This window comes from Heterodontus francisci, chromosome 3, assembly GCF_036365525.1.
Source record: "Heterodontus francisci isolate sHetFra1 chromosome 3, sHetFra1.hap1, whole genome shotgun sequence".
Taxonomy (NCBI): domain Eukaryota; kingdom Metazoa; phylum Chordata; class Chondrichthyes; order Heterodontiformes; family Heterodontidae; genus Heterodontus; species Heterodontus francisci.
In genome coordinates, this window is record NC_090373.1 from 164,031,371 (window position 1) to 164,050,686 (window position 19,316).

The window sequence follows — 19,316 nt, forward strand, 5'->3', positions numbered from 1 at the left end:
CTTTCAGAACTGCCAATCAGAGGCCGGCAGCTGCAGTGCCACCGTGGAGGCAGTGGCTGCTGCTGTAGCTGCAACAACCAGACACTAAGGAGTGGCGCTGGAACCAGGTTCAAGGCAGGTCAGGGCAGTGGGGTTCATGGGGGGAGGAGGGGGAGGAGGGGGGTCGGTAACAAGGGCAGATGAGTAGCTCACAGCGGAGTCCTCCTCCTTCCTGATGCTGGGCCCCTCGTTCAGGCACTGTGCCTTTGAACAAGGGAACCCCCCCACCCCCCACAACACCCCAGAACTGGGCTGCATGGTTTTTCATACCATGCTGTGGCAGGGCCACCTGCCACATGGGTAATTGCAGCTGCGGTGGGAAGTGGCCCTTAATTGGGGGTTAATTAGCCAGTTAGGGGCCTCAATTGACGGCGGGACGGGAAGGCCGCTCACTGGCCTTCCCGCCCCGGACTAAATTTCGGTGGAGTTGGGATGGTGGCAGGGCCCCCCACCACCCCCCTCCGCCACCGTACCACCCGATTTTATGCTCTCCCCACCTCCAAACCCGCCACGGGGGAGAGCATAAAATTCCACTCAGTGTTCCAGCTGGGATTGATTCATTTGCATAACTTAATTTACTTTGAACTGGTTAATGTAAGACAATTTAAATAAGCTATACTCAGATGTGAAAGACATATCTTTAACTCAGTTTTCTGGTGTTGAGTTGAAGAAAAGATTCAAAGATTCATCCGATACCATTTGACTAATACTCCTTACTTGGTTTATGAAATTGGGAACATAGGAATAGAAGTAGAATATTCAATCCCTCGAGTTTCTCCACCATTTAATTAGATGATGGCTAATCTGTACCTAAACTCCATTTACCCGCCTTAGCTCAGGTTGGGACTGTATCCATTGGAATTTAGAAGAATGAGAGGGGATCTTATTGAAACGTATAAGATCCTCAGGGGACTTGACAGGGTGGATGTTGAAAGGATGTTTCCTCTTGTGGGAGAGACTAGAACTAGAAGACACAGTTTAAAAATGAGGGGTCTCCCATTTAAGACAGAGATGAGGAGAATTTTTTTCTCTCAGAGGGTTGTGAGTCTTTGGAACTCTCTTCTCCAAAGAGTAGTGGAGTCAGGATCATTGAATATTTTTAAGGCACAGGTAGATAAATTCTTGACGAACAAGGGAGTCAAAGGGTATCAGGCGTAGACAAGAAAGTGGAGTCAAGGCCACAATCAGATCAGTCATGATCTTATTAAATGGCAGAGCAGGCTTGTTGGGGCCGAATGGCAGACTCCTGCTCCTAATTCATATGTTCGTATCTTTTGAGACCCTTACCTAACCAAAATCTATTGATAAGTCTTGAAAGCTCCAAGTGACTCAGCATCCACAGCCTTTTGGGGGAGAGAATTCCAGACTTCTAACACCCTTTGTGTAAAGAAATTGCTTTCCTGACTTCACTTCTGAATGACCTAGCTCTAATTTTAAGATTATGTCCCCTCATTCTTGATTTCTCCCCAAGAGAAAATAGTTTCTCTGATCTAACCTATCGAATCCTTCCTACCATATTGTTCTTTTACCTGGGACATGTGAACTGCACGTTGGAGCATAGCTACCCAACCCGAACCCGACCAGAACCAACGACATGTGTCGGGTTCGGGTCAGGTTAGGTCTCTCTTCCGGGTCTGGCATTCGAGCTCGGGCCGGGTCGGACACAGCGCTGCTTTTTGCTCAGGGAGGGAAAAGCTTCAAAATTTGAACAGCCAGGACGTCAAGGTGGGAAAAGTGCATCCAGACTCCGCACTGGTCTGCAGTGAGCGATTCCTTCCAAGGTAGAGCACAACCTCTTTGATATAATCAACTTCATTCCGGTAGTCGGGTCAGGTCGGGCGCAGGAAAAAATCAAAGGACTCGGGCCGGGTCGGGTTGGATGTGGTTCTGTCAGGCTCGGGTCGAGTTTCAATTTCATATCCAAGCAGGCCTTTATTGCTTGTGCCACATCAGCTGGCTCCATCTTTGTTGCGTAATGCAAAGTGTTAGCACTTTGTCAGGGACGTCCCAGTCACCACAACCCCTCCTCAGAGCATAGGTAAAGTTATATCTGCCTTTCCTTCCCAGCAGCACTGCCAATATTATTATAGTCACTCAAAAGAAACTTCCTTAGTTTCATTTTGGTGCTACTTCCGGACACCCTCTTAGACACTGTGCTAGGACTGACTTTGAGCAAATCTAATTGCTGGGTCCCACATTGCTTTCGCAGTCACAGCACTAAAGAATCCCTCCCTTTCCTTCCCCTAATTGCAACAGCCTCTGTCCCAGCTCCAGTCCAGCCTCAGTGCTGACTCCAATTGTGGGGCTCCTTTTAAAATTCTGGGTGTCTCCATATCTGTCAGAGCCAGATAAATCCAAACTCATTGCAATAATTGCCCAATGGAAAAAAAAATAAGTCATGTGTTTATTAGTAATGCTAATTTAGCTTTCTTGCGCTATTGGGTGCAGCCAACTATGACATCCAAAGGATCTCATCAATCTTAAGTGCTTATATTCCTTCTCCCAACAAAAGCAAGAAGTTAGAATTTTTTTTAGAACATTACAGCGCAGTACAGGCCCTTCGGCCCTCGTTGTTGCGCCGACCTGTGAAACCATCTGACCTACGCTATTCCATTTTCATCCATATGTCTATCCAATGACCACTTAAATGCCCTTAAAGTTGGCGAGTCTACTACTGTTGCAGGCAGGGCGTTCCACGCCCCTACTACTCTCTGACTGAAGAAAGTACCTCTAACATCTGTCCTATATCTATCACCCCTCAACTTAAAGCTATGTCCCCTCGTGTTTGCCATCACCATCCGAGGAAAAAGACGCTCACTATCCACCCTATCTAACCCTCTGATTATCTTATATGTCTCTATTAAGTCACCTCTCCTCCTCCTTCTCTCCAACGAAAACAACCTCAAGTCCCTCAGCCTTTCCTCGTAAGACCTTCCCTCCATACCAGGCAACATCCTAGTAAATCTCCTCTGCACCCTTTCCAAAGCTTCCACATCCTTCCTATAATGCGGTGACCAGAACTGCATGCAATACTCCAGGTGCGGTCTCACCAGAGTTTTGTACAGCTGCAGCATGACCTCGTGGCTCCGAAACTCGATCCCCCTACTAATAAAAGCTAACACACCATATGCCTTCTTAACAGCCCTATTAACCTGGGTAGCAACTTTCAGGGATTTATGTACCTGGACACCAAGATCTCTCTGTTCATCTACACTACCAAGAATCTTCCCATTAGCCCAGTACTCTGCATTCCTGTTACTCCTTCCAAAGTGAATCACCTCACACTTTTCCACATTAACCTCCATTTGCCATCTCTCAGCCCAGCTCTGCAGCCTATCTATGTCCCTCTGTACCCTACAACATCCTTCGGCACTATCCACAACTCCACCGACCTTCGTGTCATCCGCAAATTTACTAACCCACCCTTCTACACCCTCTTCCAGGTCATTTATAAAAATGACAAACAGCAGTGGCCCCAAAACAGATCCTTGCGGTACACCACTAGTAACTAAACTCCAGGATGAACATTTGCCATCAACCACCACCCTCTGTCTTCTTTCAGCTAGCCAATTTCTGATCCAAAGCTCTAAATCACCTTCAACCCCATACTTCCGTATTTTCTGCAATAGCCTACCGTGGGGAACCTTATCAAACGCCTTACTGAAATCCATATACACCACATCCACTGCTTTACCCTCATCCACCTGTTTGGTCACCTTCTCGAAAAACTCAATAAGGTTTGTGAGGCACGACCTACCCTTCACAAAACCGTGCTGACTATCGCTAATGAACTTATTCTTTTCAAGATGATTATAAATCCTGTCTCTTATAACCTTTTCCAAAATTTTACCCACAACCGAAGTAAGGCTCACAGGTCTATAATTACCAGGGCTGTCTCTACTCCCCTTCTTGAACAAGGGGACAACATTTGCTATCCTCCAGTCTTCTGGCACTATTCCTGTCGACAATGACGACATAAAGATCAAGGACAAAGGCTCTGCAATCTCCTCCCTGGCTTCCCAGAGAATCCTAGGATAAATCCCATCTGGCCCAGGGGACTTATCTATTTTCACACTTTCCAAAATTGCTAACACCTCCTCCTTGTGAACCTCAATCCCATCTAGCCTAGTAGTCTGAATCTCAGTATTCTCCTCGACAACATTTTCTTTCTCTACTGTAAATACTGACGAAAAATATTCATTTAGCGCTTCCCCTATCTCCTCTGATTCCACACACATCTTCCCACTACTATCCTTGATTGGCCCTAATCTAACTCTGGTCATTCTTTTATTCCTGATATACCTATAGAAAGCCTTAGGGTTTTCCCTGATCCTATCCGCCAATGACTTCTCGTGTCCTCTCCTTGCTCTTCTTAGCTCTCCCTTTAGATCCTTCCTGGCTAGCTTGTAACTCTCAAGCGCCCTAACTGAGCCTTCACGTCTCATCCTAACATAAGCCTTCTTCTTCCTCTTGACAAGCGCTTCAACTTCTTTAGTAAACCACGGCTCCCTCGCTCGACAACTTCCTCCCTGATAAGGTTAATCATATTTCTTTACAATAGTTAGTTTTTTTCAATTGAGTATTATAAATATAGCTTCTTTTTGATGTAAAACAAGTCTCAAAAGACCAAAGTTAAATATAAAGAAAGAAAACAAATGTGGAGTTTATGTTCAATTAGGGGAGGAAAATGAACAGAAACTGTTTTCACTGCTTGAGACAATATTTTAAAACGACCACTTTTTTATAACCCCATGTTACCATAATGGTCTGATAAAACACGTTAACAATAGGAAATCTGAAATTTTCACAGGGGTTCTCTAGTGGACGATTGCCAGAACATCTGGACAAATGGTGTAAGTGGCTGTTTATATCACTTCTCAAGTGGTTCTGCTGATCTGCTGAATTACAGCACGAGCTATGGTGAAACTTGTGAAAATTCAGGGCCAAGTTGTTTTCCCTGCTTGCAATTTCACTGCTTCTTGTGAACCTCTGAAATGGTTTATTTGTGTTTAAATTATAACATTCCCAGTAGCAATAAATCAAGAATGTGGGTGGTGCAGTGGTTAGCACTGCAGCCTCACAACTCCAGCAACCTGGGTTTGATTCTGGGTACTGCCTGTGCAGACTTTGCAAGTTCTCCCTGTGACTGTGTGGGTTTTCGCCAGGTGCTCTGGTTTCCTCCCACAGCCAAAGACTTGCAGGTTGATAGGTAAATTGGCCATTATAAATTGCCCCTAGTATTGGTAGAGGAATTGAGGGAAGGTGGGGATGTGAGAGGGTAATGGGATTAATGTAGGTTTAGTATAAATGGGTGGTTGATGGTTAGCACAGACTTGGTGGGTCGAAGGGCCTGTTTCAGTGCTGTATCTCTAAATGAAAATAAAATGTCTTGTATGTTCAAAGCTACTCTGTAATTTAATTTTACAATACCTGCAGAAACGTTCAATGACACATCATATGCATAAGTAGAATAACAATCCTCACACCCTCCAAAATCACCCCAATAAACGAGTTTGAAATGTCAGCACCATTAGTGCAGGAACCTAAATATTTGGACCACTGTGTTTGTAATCAGTTAACTCTTTAAGCACCACCAAGTAACTTATTTCAGACAAATTTAATACACATGGTTGCTTATGTCCTTGAAGAACATTATGTGTTTTAAGAAAGGTTGAACCTTTTTTTAAAACAAAAATAATCTGATAGTAAAATGGAAAGTCAGCACAAAACTATATACAGCTTTTGTTAAATCAATGCTGCTGCAGTGACACAAGATTTACTGGATAACCTGTAATAAAATTACCTATTTAATTAAAAATTCTAATATTTACAACTACTGATGAAGAGAAAGATATCTCAAAGTGTTTCAATTTCCACAAAACTTAACCCACTTTACCCTAATGGATACAGGTTGAGAAATTGGATGAAAAATACAGGCTGTATGATAAGTTAGAAAATGAAAGAATAATGTAAAGAGGAAAGAAGACAGAAAACACTACTTCATATATGGTCCTTGCTGCTCATTTAACAGGATGTCTAGTATCAGTAAAGACTTCAGCAAACAGATTGCTGCAACTACAATCTAATCCTAATAGTTGTCATTTGTTGTTTATTTATTTTTATTTTGAGATACAGCACTGAAACAGGCCCTTCGGCCCACTGAGTCTGTGCTGACCCATTTATACTAACCCTACAGTAATCCCATATTCCCTAATTTACAATGGCCAATTTACCTATCACCCAATAATTTGAAGCAATGTAAATAATGTAGTGAAGTGGGAGATTAATGTCTAAAAATTAAGATAATTTGAATCAACTAACAGGCATACAATCTCTACTTCAAATCACTCTTTTGACTATATATCTAAATATATTGCCATTACTGAAAATGCAGCAAGCAACAGACATACTGCAGCATTTGCCAACATGAGTTTATTAATTCACAAGCCCTTTTGAGAAAGTAGTGATGGATTTTTAAGATAATTTTACAAGCATGAAAGATAGCTTACAGAATAGTGTAAATATTTACAGATGCAGCATGGTTAATTTTCAGGATTTAGCTGTAACTGTTCACTCCAAAGTATGATGCACAGTAGGAATAGTCCAACATATCTTATTAACTGCTGCACGTTGTTGTCAAACAGTTACCTCAATATCAATAATAGCTAGGTGGACAACACATAGGCCTGTATGTCTTGAAATGGTTCCCCAAGCAGTCTGAAATTATCTTTAATTGGTTTGAAATGTGGTCAATTATTTCTCAAATTAAGTTAGTTGCTTCATCAGAGCCTCTTAAATTGTACAGCACAATGTTTTTACTAATGTTTTGAAAAAAAAATCTTTTCACAATATTTTATTTTAAAACTACCAGAAGATAATTGTTAAAATATATTGGTTAGATTGTTTGCTGAGCAGCACAAATTCTCAGCAACGATCAACATTTGGCCTGAACAGTAGACATATCAGAAAGTAACACACTCTCTCAGATTGCTGGGTCAAAATGCTGGAACGCTCTTCTTAACAACACTGGGTGTGCCTACACCACTGGGACTGCAGTGGTTCAAGAAGGCAGCTCACCACCACCTTCTCAAGGGCAATTAGGGATGGGCAACAAATGCTGGCCTTGCCAGTGATGCTCACATCCCATGAAAGAATAAAAAATCTATCTATCATAGGCCTGACTTACAATCCCATGGAGGCCGCAGGATGATTAAAACATTTGGTGATTGGTCATCATATGCTATAATCATCTTTCTGGACTTTAATCCAGAATGTAACAGGGGCATATATTCACTGAAATTTGGTAAATGAGGACTAGTTTATATTATTGTTCAAGTATATCTTACCATGGCTTTTCAGAAATGCTAATAAATCAACATGAAAAGGACCAGGAGACCTTTCTGACTGATAATTTTAGAGTACTGATTAACTATCCATCATTTTTGCTAATGTGAATTAAGCAATGATCGTTGGAATGGCTAAATAAAACTGAATAAAATGTTCCTAAGATGGCTGAAATGCTGAATTCTGTGTGAATATAATCACAGGGCTGTGATCAGATGAAATATCATCTGCAGCCTTGCAGCCAATATTGTCACCAGTGGAGCTGAAAATAAGCTATTAAGGATTTTTTGCCTTGTATAATTCTACTGGTATTAAAATAATGCAGATTATTGATACTGAATGCCTGGATCAATTGTTCCCTAATCTTGATAAGGTACCATTCCAAAATGATCAATGCATGGATAAATTTCTATAATTATTCTGCCTCTCATTTCTCTTAGTTTTTTAGAAGATTTAGCTACATGATTATGAACCTGACTTTTAGGCAGTACTTAAATTAAGCCAACAATCAAGTTAGTTTATGTTCAATACCTGTGGTTTCATAAAGGACTCGAGGCAAAAAGTGTCAGCCAAAAATATCATATGATTAGATATGTAGATTTAATGCAAATCTGTGTATGTAGTAAGTTCAAGATGTCGTAACTGTTAAGCATCTGCAATGCATTAACAGAGATGTGGAGTAAACTACTGTCTAAACATGTAAAGACTTCTGTTTTAGAATTGCTGTATGTTAAAATGCACTCACATACCAGGTAAAATTCCCTGACCTGACATTTTACTGACACTGAATTAACATAAATATAGAAATTTCCCTTTTATCTGCTTCTAATTGTTTTTCCAATAAATCTGTAGTGAATGGTATCCAATGCAGTGATGACGCTTCTGTGAATTTTGTTTAGAACTGCATGGAGAATAAATATTTCCCAAAATAAGAAGCCCTGAAAGTTCAGAAAAGTAAACATTTTCCTCCATGCACATTGGAAATCATATATGCTGGAAAAAATAAGATTCCAGAACTTTAACCTAATCTCTGGTTTGGAAGAAGGTTTTAGGCTTTTTCTGTGTGATATTATGGCTATTAGCAGCAGCAGTTACACACACACACAAAACTGGAACGCTGGGAGGCTGTGTATTGCTGCTAAAAATTAAACAAAATCTGTAATATATATGGGTTTGATAAAAGAAAGAGCTGTAGAGACTAGAGATTCCCTGAGAAACTGGCCAGCTGGAGGCTCAAAGAGATGGGATACATTGTTATGAAGGTATGGGAGAAACACCGGGATGAATTTTTAGAAGATGTGGTAGAAATATAGGGTTGCATCTACAATTTAGTGCTCTAGACATTGAGTCCAATTTTAACTCTGTATACAATAAATGCTGGCCTGGCCAGCGACGCCCACATCCCATGAATGAATAAAAAAAAAGTGGATGTGTTTTGAGTGAGTTAAAATCTTGCAGAAAGTTTTGCTTAATGGAAGTGTGTATTAGCAATGTGGCTTGTAGGTTGGTGCAACTGATTCGTGGCTTCCACATTTTTCTCCTCCCATAGTTCATGGATGGAAATTTGTGCAGGTTACTAAATGCAGATGCTGTCCTCCACACCCACAATCTGCATGTCTGTTCTAAATGCATGAAGCTCTACCCTGGGAGTACTAAAGAGTAAATTTACTCGGCAGTGCTGGGCACATCCAGTGTAATCAGCAGGCAGGTTATGTGGAGTAAAGCTGAGGCCTGATGTGTATACTAAGCGGTGCATTGTAGAATTAAAACACTAAAAAAATGATTTTCACACTTGCTGCCAAGGCCATTTTTTAAAACCTTTTTACACTGAACATTGTTAAAACTGAAACTTTTAAACAGGGCAAATAAAAAAAAACTTTCAAAATTATATTTCTACAGAACATTTTAGATATGTAGCAAAATGAAAAGAAGTCCCAATTAAAAGAGCTGATTTAAGAACACAGAAACAGCCATATGATACCATATAGTGCTTGAAGAGTCAACCGATTAATGATGTACCAAAACAGTATGTGTGTTTTAAACATTTTTTAAGCTATCAGCCTAAAAAATAGAATTCCTACATTTAGACCTTAGGACCAGCAACAGGAAACCCTGCTACTGCATCAAAAAGTGCTCTAAAAACAGTGAACACATTTCACCTGCTCCTTAGTAGAGGAGCTCCAGTGCTGGGTTCAAAGTTATCTTGATTTTTAAAAGATATTTACACATAACTTCACAGAAATGGTCTTGACTGGAACCTTCCCAGTGGCATTGGTAATTGAAAATTTCCAGACTGTCAGAACATTATTTTGTGAACAATTTTCTCTCGAATAATCTTTGCTAAATAATGCCAGTTTACATTTCTGATTACAAGAAAATTTACATGCGTTAATCAAGTTCATTGGGCTCCTCACATTGGAACCTTTTACCATAATATTGCTGAAGGCTTTCCTTTGCAGTCCATTCTTCCAGCAGTGTTGATCAGTACCTGTGGGACTGGTGTGAATACTGAGAGCTCTGCTGAGTTGAAGAATATCCTGTAGCACTCTGGGACTGGGAAGAACCCTGCACATTGCTTTGGTAACCCAGACGTGTACCGGAGTGCTGCAAACAAAACAAAAACAAAAGGTCAAATACAACAAGCTTTGCCACAATTGTTTGACACTAGAGTGAAAAATCAAAGGGTCAATTTCCCAGGTTTGCCCTGCCTGCACACTGAACTCTGGAAAGAATTTCTCTTGCAGCTTTAAGAGCTAGTTTAACCACAGTGGCAATTAGAATATTATATTATATAAAATATTAAATAAATGATCACCACATTAACAAAAATTCAACTGAAAAGTCCCTTTATATATAAGCAACATACACGTTTTCCCAGCTTTGATTTTGATGCCTTACCCCACTTCTGCTGAAGGCAGTGATTCAGCTGGGGAACTACAGCTAGAAGCTCATGGATTACTAGAATATGCTCTGCCAATAGCAGTACTCCCATATTCACTGGGAGAGTGGAATCAACAATATTTTCAGTTTCAGGGCAGAGGTAGCATCGACCAAAAATAATTCACTAGTCTAGGATTAAAACAAAATCCATTAGATATTTATAGTACTGCTGAAGAGTGTCTGGGACCATTCAGCTGTCCATTCCCTTGCACTGCCATATCTAAATATAGGGATGTGCAACAGAGTTACAGTTAAGAACATAAGAAGTAGGAGCAGAAGTAGGCCATTCGGCTCCTTGAGCCTGCTCCGCCATTCAATAAGATCATGGGTTATCTGTTTGTGGCCTTAACTCCACTTTCCTGCCTGCCCCACATAACCCCTGACTCCCTTGCAGATCAATAATCTGTCCAACTCAGCCTTGAATATATTCAATGACCCAGCCTCCACTGCTCACTGGGGAAGAGAATTCCAAAGGTTAATGATCCTCTGAGAGAAGAAATTCCTAATTTCCATCTTAAATGGGAGACCCCTTAATTTGAAATTGTGCCCCCTAGTTCTAGATATCCCACGAGGGGAGACACTGGGGGGAATTTTATGCTGATGGCGGGAGTCTCGGCGTCGGGAGCAACTGATGCCAAGATCCCTGCGTCACCTCTTCTCTGGAAGGCCTGTCAAATTTATTGCCAATCAGGCACTTAAGTGGACAGTGGCGGCCTTCCATAAGATTTAGGACCCATTGTCGGAAGTCCCACCCTTGGAGAGCTGCCAATCAATCAGAGGCCAGCCGCAAGAGGCCCTTAATTGGGCGTTAACTGCCCAGTTAAGGGCCTTGATTGGCGGCAGTGAGGGAAGGCCATTCACGAGCCTTCCCATCCCGGACTAAACTTCGGCAGAGGCGGGAACACCCCCCGTCTCCATCCCACCTGAATTTATGCTCGCCCTACCTTCAAACCCGCTGCGGGGGAGAACAGAAAATTCCACCCATCTTCTCAGCATCTATCCTGTCAAGTCACTTCAGAATCTTACATAATAAAAAGCAAAATACTGTAGATGATGGAAATCTGAATTAAAAGCAAAAAGTGCTGGAAATACTCAGCAGGTCAGGCAGCATCTGTGGGGAGAGAAGCAAAGTTAATGTTTCAGGTCTGTGACCTTTCATCAGAACTGGCAAAAGTTAGAAAAGAATCAGGTTTTAAGCAAGCTGGGGGGGGGGGCGGGGGTGGTGGGCGGCGGTTGGTGAGGAAGAGAACCAAATGGAAGGTGTGTGATAGGGCAGAGGGCAGGAGAGATTAAATAACAAAGCTGTCCTGGGACAAAGGGAAAGAGTGTGTTAATGCTTGTGGTGAAAGACAAAGCATTAGTTGAGAGAGAGTGTTAATAGCAGAATAATGAGCAGCTCCGACTACATGAAAAGCAGACACATAGTTAAAAAATAAAATATTAAAAAAAAAGGCCAGTCATGCTCTGAAGTTATTGAACTCAATGTTCAGTTTGCAAGGCTGTAGAGTGCCTAATCAGGTGCTGCTCCTCGAGCTTGCGTTGATGTTCAGTGGAACACTGGAGCAGGCCAAAGACAGAAATGTGGGCATGAGAGCAGGGGGGTGTGTTGAAATGGCAAGCGACCAGAAGCTTGGGGTCATGCTTTCAGACTGAGCGGAGGTGTTTCGCAAAGTGATCACCCAATCTGTGTTTGGTCTCCCCAATGTAGAGGACAGCGCATTGTGAGCAGCGAATACAGTATACTACATTGAAAGAAGTACAAGTAAATCTCTGCTTCACCTGAAAGGAGTGTTTGCGGCCTTGGATAGTGAGAAGAGAGGAGGTAAAAGGGCACCTCCTGCGATTGCATGGGAAGGGGACGAGGTATCGGGGGTAATGGAGGAGTGGACCAGGGTGTCGCGGAGGGAACGATCCTTTCAGAATGCTGACAGGGGAGGGGAGGGGAAGATGCATTTGGTAGTGGCATCACACTGGAGGTGGCGGAAATGGCGGAGGATGATTCCCTGGATGTGGAGGCTGGTGGGGTGGAAAGTGAGGACAAAGGGAACCCTGTCACCATTCTGGGAGGGAGGGGAAGGGGTGAGGGCAGAAGTGCGGTACTTTTCAGAACATGACTGGCCTTTTTAAAAAATATTTTATTTTTTAACCATGTGTCTGCTTTTCATGTAGTCACAGCTGCTCATTATTCTGCTATTAACACTCTCTCTCAACTAATGTCTTTGTCTTTCACCACAAGCATTAACACACTCTTTGCCTTTGTCCCAGGACAGCTTTGTTATTTAATCTCTCCTGCACTCTACCCTTTGTTCAGAATCTTATACGTTTCACTAAGATCACCTCTCAATCTTCTAAACTCTAATGAGTACAGGTCCAACCTGCTCAACCTTTCCTCATAAGACAAACCCCTCATCCCGGAATTAGCCTAGATCAAAAGTGGTAGATTTTCCAGCTATCTCTAAGGTAGTGACAACTCATTAGTTAATTTATGGACAGACTGATATGGCATACCATATCAGATTTAGTAATGGGCAATGAAACAGATTTAGTTACTAGCCCAATGGTGCATGAACATTGAGTTCAACATAGCATTTACATAAGAACATAAGAATATATGAAAATGGAATAGTGTAGGTCAGATGGTTTCACAGGTCGGCGCAACATCGAGGGCCGAAGGGCCTGTACTGCGCTGTAATGTTCTATGTTCTAAATAGGAGCAGGAGTAGGCCATTCAGCCCTTCAAGCCTGCCCCGCCATTCAATAAGATCATGGCTGATCTGTCCCAGGCCTCAACTCCTCTTTTGGGCCTGCTCCGCCTAACCCTCGACTCCCTGAGATTTCAAAAATCTATCTACCTCCTCCTTAAATACATTTGGTGACCAAGCCTCCACAACTCTCTGAGGCAGAGAATTCCAGAGATTCAGCACCCTCTGAGAGAAGAAATCCCTTCACATCTCAGTTTTAAATGTGTGCCCCCTTATTCTGTAATTATGTCCCCTAGTTTGAGATTCCCCCACCAGTGGAAACATATTCTCAACATCTACCCTGCCAAGCCCCCTTAGAATCTTATATGTTTCTATAAGATCACCTCTCATTCTTCTAAACTCCAATGAATAAAGGCCTAACCTGTTTAGCCGTTCTTGATAAGACAACCCCGTCATCCCAGGAATCAGCCTAATGAACCTTTTCTCAACTGCCTCCAATGCCAGTATATCCTTCTTTAAATACGGGGACCAAAACTGTATGCAGTACTCCAGGTGTGGCCTCACCAACACCCTGTACAGTTGTAACAAGACTTCCCTATTTCGAAACTCTAACCCCTTAGCAATAAAGGCCAAAATTCCATTTGCCTTCCTAATTACTTGCTGCACCTGCACGCTAACCTTTTGTGTTTCATGCACAAGAACACCCAGATCCATCTGCATTGCAGTATTTTGTAGTCTTTCTCCATCTAAATAATAATCTGCCTTTTTATTCTTCCTACCAAAGTGGATTACCTCACACTTTCCCACATTGAACACCATCTGTCAAGTTTTATGCCCACTCGCTTAACCTATCTATATCCCTTTGCATATTCTTTGTGTCCTCATCACAACATGCCTTCCCACCTATTTTTGTATCATCAGCAAATTTGGATACACTACACTTTGTCCCTTCCTCTAGGTCATTAATATAGATAGTAAATAGTTGAGGCCCTAGGACCGATCCTTGTGGCACCCATTAGTTATGGCTTTCCAACCTGAAAAAGGCCCATTGATCCTGACTCTGCCTTCTGTATGTTAACCAGTCCTCAATCCATGCCAACACATTACCCCCTGAGCTCTTATTTTGTGCAATAACCTTTTATGTGGCACCTTATCAAATGCCTTCTGAAAATCCAAATACATTACATCTACTGGTTTCCTTTGTCCACTCTGCTTGTTATATCCACAAAGAACTCTAACAAATTTGTCAAACATGATTTCCCTTTCATAAACCATGTTGACTCTTTGATTGCATTACGTTTTTCTAAATGTCCTGCTATTTCTTCCTTAATAATGGACTCTAGCAGTTTCCCAATGACTGATGTTAAGCTAACTGGTCTGTAATTTCCTGCTTTCTGTCTCCCTCCTTTCTTGAATAGGGGTATCACATTAGCAGTTTTTCAATCCGCTGGTACCCTACCGTAATCCAGTGAGTTTTGGTATATTATGACCAATGCTTCCACTATCTCTGCAGGCATTTGAAAGGGGAAATGTGAAACAGCTACAAAGATTCTAGACTTAGGTAATGCTGATCTCAATGTGATGAGACAGAGACTGTCCACAGTAAACTGGGCAAGTATGTTAATGGCTAAAACGACAGAGCATCAGTGGGAGGTGTTCAAAAATAATTTGTGATACAAAACCAGTTTATATCCCTAAGGGGCAATAGCTCTACTTGCCATAGAAACCCAGCCGTAAATCACTAAAGAGGTAAGGTACAACATGAAGCTAAAAGAAAAAGCATACAAAAATGCAAAATAATAGCACAGATCCTGGCAAATGGGAAAGAAACAAAGAACAGCTAAGTGTGAGAAAACAGATAGTATGAGCTACAAAAACGGAGTATGAAACAAAACTTGCAAGGGATATCAAAATTAACACAATTTTTTTTAGAATTAGGAAAAAGAGGGTGGTCAGGTGCAATGTGGGCCCCTTCAAAACTGATAATAGTGATATTATTAATGAAAATGAGGAAATGAAGGAAATGTTGAATAATTACTCTGCATCAGTATTTATGGTAGAGGAAAAAGGATACTAATATTGAATCAGGGACAGAGACTCAATAAAATTAATGTAGGAAAATATCAGTAATGAAGAAAATAATGGCACTAAAGACTGACAAATCCCCAGGATCAGATGGTTTCCATCCCAGGGATTTAGACACAGTAGGTGAGAACATTGCAGGTGCTCTAACTTCAATCTTCCTAAGTTCTCTCGATCTAGGAAACATTCCTTTAGACTGGAAAATTGTGCATGTCATTTTGCTATTTAAGAAAGGTGAGAGAGGAGAACCAGGGAATTATAGACCAGTTAGTCCAGGGTTGTTCAACCTTTTTGGGCGGAGGGCCGCATCGCGATTTTTGCTTGGCATGGGGGGGTGCTGGTGAGCAAATTTCATAAGATAAAGGCATTAAAAATTTATCTTACTAATAATACAAAAACAACAACTGTTCATTTTAGTGAAGAAGCTTTAAATGAGAAGACTAATGCACACTTGATGTAGTGACGCAGAGTATTCTGGATAGATGTCAACTTTCCGGAGAGACCTTGATCTCTCTTCCCCCTCTCCCTGCGGTGTGTGTGTGTGTGTGTGTGCGTCACGTTCTCTCTTCCTTCCCCTCTAGGACTAGAGTACACGGATTGAACGTTTTGTGCAAAAGATGCAGGGGGAATATGAGGAAGTACTTTTTTACACTGCGGGTAGTAATGACCTGGAACTCGCTGCCCACAAGGGTGGTGGAAGTGGAGATGATCAATGATTTCAAAAGGAAGTTGGAAGGCCACCTGAGAGAAATAGACTTGCAGGGCTATGGGTATTGAGCTGGGGAGTGGGACTGACTGCACAGCTCAGTGGAGAACCGGCATGGGTTCAATGGACAGAACGGCCTCCTTCTGTGCCGTAAGTAAATGACTCTTTGACTTTCTCTCACCCCCTCTCTGTCTCTCTCTCTCTCCCACCTCTCTCTGTCTCCCTCTCCCCCCTCTCTCTGTCTCCTTCTCCCCCCCTCTCTCTGTCCCTCTCCACCCCCCTCTCTATCTCTCCCACCCCTCTCTCCAACCTCCCGCCCCATGTCTCCAGTGTTCCCTGCTCAGTGTTCCCTGCTCTCTCTGTCCCCGTCTCTCTGTTCCCTCTCTCTCTCTCTACCCGCCCCATGCTCTCTCTCTCTCTCTGCGCTCCTCTCTCCCTCTGCCCCCCTCTCTCTCTCCCCCCCCCCTCTCTGTTCCCCCCTCTCTCTGTCTCTCTCCCTCTTTCCACCCTCTCTCTCACACAGTTGCAGAGAGTGGAACACTCTTTTAAAGTTATTTGAAAAGTCAGTTCTTTCAAAAAAGATCGTGTCAGTTTCAAAGCTGACAGTCACTGACATTGGGAACAGCTGTTTCCCAATAGACTCAGGGTTTCCGTCCGGCTTTTTAAAAAAATGTCAGAACCCGCTGGGTTGGAGGGTTTGGTTGAAGGGGGATTTAGAAATCCAAAGGGAAAGGTCGAGGCATCAGAACAGTATAGCGTTGTGGTCAAGCAGAATGGGGCTGGAAGGGACAGAGAGTTTAACAAAAATTGTACATCAGCGAATAAAGTCATTGCAGGGAATTGAAGTAAAAAAGTGAAATTAAAGGTTCTTTATCTGAATGTGTGAAGCATCTGGAAGAAGACAGATGAACTAGTGGCACAAATAGAGGTAAATGATTTAGATCTAATCGCCATTCCAGAGACATGGTTACATGGTGATCAAGGTTGGAAGTAAATATTCCATGGCACACAATATTTCAGAAAGAGAGCCAGAATGGCAAAGAAGGAGGGGTAGCACAGATGGTAAAGGATGACATAAGGACGTTAGAAAGGATCTGGCCTCAGAAGATCATGAAGTAGAAACAATATGGGTGGAAATTAGGAATAGCAAGAATCAGCAAACACTGGTGTGAGTAGTTTATAGGCCCCGTAACAGTAGTTATACTGTTGGACAGAGCTTTAAACTAGAAATTATTGGAACTTGTAAGAAAGGCAACGTAATAATTGTGGGCAACTTTAATCTTCATATAGATTGGGACAATCAGTGCAAAAGACAAGCATTTGCATCCATCTTTAGCCAGAAGTGCCAAGTGGATGATCCATTTCGGCCTCCTCCTGAGGTCCCCAGCATTACAGATGCCAGTCTTCAGCCAATCCAATTCACTCCACATGATACCAAGAAATGGTTGAAGGCACCGCATACTGCAAAGGCTATGGGCCCTGGCAACATTCCGGCAATAGTACTGAAGACCTGTGCTCCAGAACTAGCTGTGCCCGTAGCCAAGCTGTTTCAGTACAACTACAACACTGGCATTTACCCGGCAATGTGGAAAATTGCCCAGGTATGTCCTGACCACAAAAAGCAGGAAAAATCTAACCCGGCCAATTACTGCCCTATCAGTCTACTCCCGATCATCAGCAAAGTGATGAAAGGGGTCATCAACAGGGCTATCAAGTGGTACTTTCTCAGCAATAACCTGCTCACTGACACTCAGTTTGCATTCTGCCATGGACACTCACCTCCTGAATTCATTACAGCCTTGGTCTAAACATGGACAAAAGAGCTGAACTCCAGAGGTGAGGTGAGAGTGACTGCCCTTGACATTAAAGCAGCATTTCACCGAGTATGACATCAAAGAGCCTTAGCAAAACTGGAGTCAATGGGAATCAGGGGAAAACTCTCCGCTGGTTGAAGCCATACCTAGTACAAAGGAAGATGGTTGTGGTTGTTGGAGGTCAATCATCTCAGTCCCAGGACATCCCTCAGGATGTGTCCTAGGCCCAACCACCTTCAGCTGCTTCATCAATGACCTTCCCTCCATCATATGGTCAGAGACGGGATGTTCACTGATGATTGCACAATGTTCAGTACCAATCGCAACTCCTCAGATACTGAAGCAGCCAGTATCCAGATGCAGCAAGACCCAGACAACATCCAGGCTTGGGTTGATAAGTGACATAGAAACATAGAAAATAGGAGCAGGAGCAGGCCATTTGGCCCTTCGAGCCTGCACCACCATTCAATACGATCATGGCTGATCGACCAAACTCAGTACCCTGTTCCCGCTTTTTCCCCATACCCCTTGATTCCTTTAGCCCTAAGAACTATATCTAACTCTTTCTTGAATATACTTAATGATTTGGCCTCAACTGCTTTCTGTGGTAGAGAATTCCACAGGTTCAACACTCTCTGGGTAAAGAAATCCCTCCTCATCTCATTCCTAAATGGATTACCCCTTATCCTTAGATTGTGACCCCTTGTCCTGGACTCACCCGCCATCAGGAACATCCTTCCTACATTAAGTCTGTCCAGTCCTGTTAGAATTTTGTAGGTTTATAAGAGATCCCCTCTCATTCTTCTAGACACAAGTGTCAGGCAATGACCATCTCCAACAAGAGAGAATCTAACCATCTCCCCTTGATGTTCAATGGCATTACCATCGCTGAATTCCCCACTATCAACATCCTGGGGATCACCATTGACCAGAACCAGAATTGGAACAGCCACATAAATACCATGACTACAAGAACAGGTCAGAGGCTGGGAATTCTGCGGCGAGCAACTCACCTCCTGACTCCCCAAAGCCTGTCCACCATCTACAAGGCACAAGTCAGGAGTGTGACGGAATACTTTCCACTTGCCTGGAGGGGTGCACCTCCAACAACACTCAAGAAGCTCGACACCATCCAGGACAATGCACCCACTTGATCAGCACCCCATCCACCACCTTCAACATTCACTCCCTTCACCACCGACACACAGTGGTAGCAGTGACTACCATATACAAGATGCACTGCAGCAATGCACCAAGGCTCCTTCGACAGCACCTTCCAAACCCGCGAACTCTACTACTTTGAAGGACAAGGGCAGCAGATTCATGGGAACACGCCATCCGCAAGTTCCCCTCCAAGCCACACACCATCCCGACTTGGAACTATATTGCCGTTCCTTCACTGTTGCTGGGTCAAAGTCCTGGAACTCCCTTCCTAACAGTACTGTAGGTGTACTTACACCCTGAGGACTGCAGCGGTTCAAGAAGTCAGTTCACCACCACCTTCTCAAGGGCAATTGGGGATGGGCAATAAATGCTGGCCTAGCCAGCAATGCCCACATCCCGTGAACGAATAAAACGACAATTAAACTGGCAAGAGTGGTCTTGACGATGAGTTTGTAGAATGTTTTCGGGACAGTTTCTTGGAGCAATACGTTGTGGAATGGACTCGGGATAAAACTATCTTAGATC

General features: G+C 42.8%; 1 protein-coding gene across 6 annotated transcripts in view; it reads right to left on the reverse strand.

Annotated features, from left to right (window-relative positions):
- Positions 1–4,116: 4,116 nt before the first annotated feature.
- The window catches only part of cdk19 (cyclin dependent kinase 19), a 308,467-nt gene continuing 293,267 nt past the window's right edge, over positions 4,117–19,316 (reverse strand). For all 6 annotated transcript variants that reach the window (XM_068027312.1, XM_068027313.1, XM_068027309.1 and 3 more), the window contains one exon: positions 4,117–9,987. In XM_068027312.1, coding sequence (XP_067883413.1) covers positions 9,865–9,987 — 123 coding nt within the window. In that variant the 3' untranslated portion in view covers positions 4,117–9,864. The remainder of the gene's footprint in view (positions 9,988–19,316) is intronic.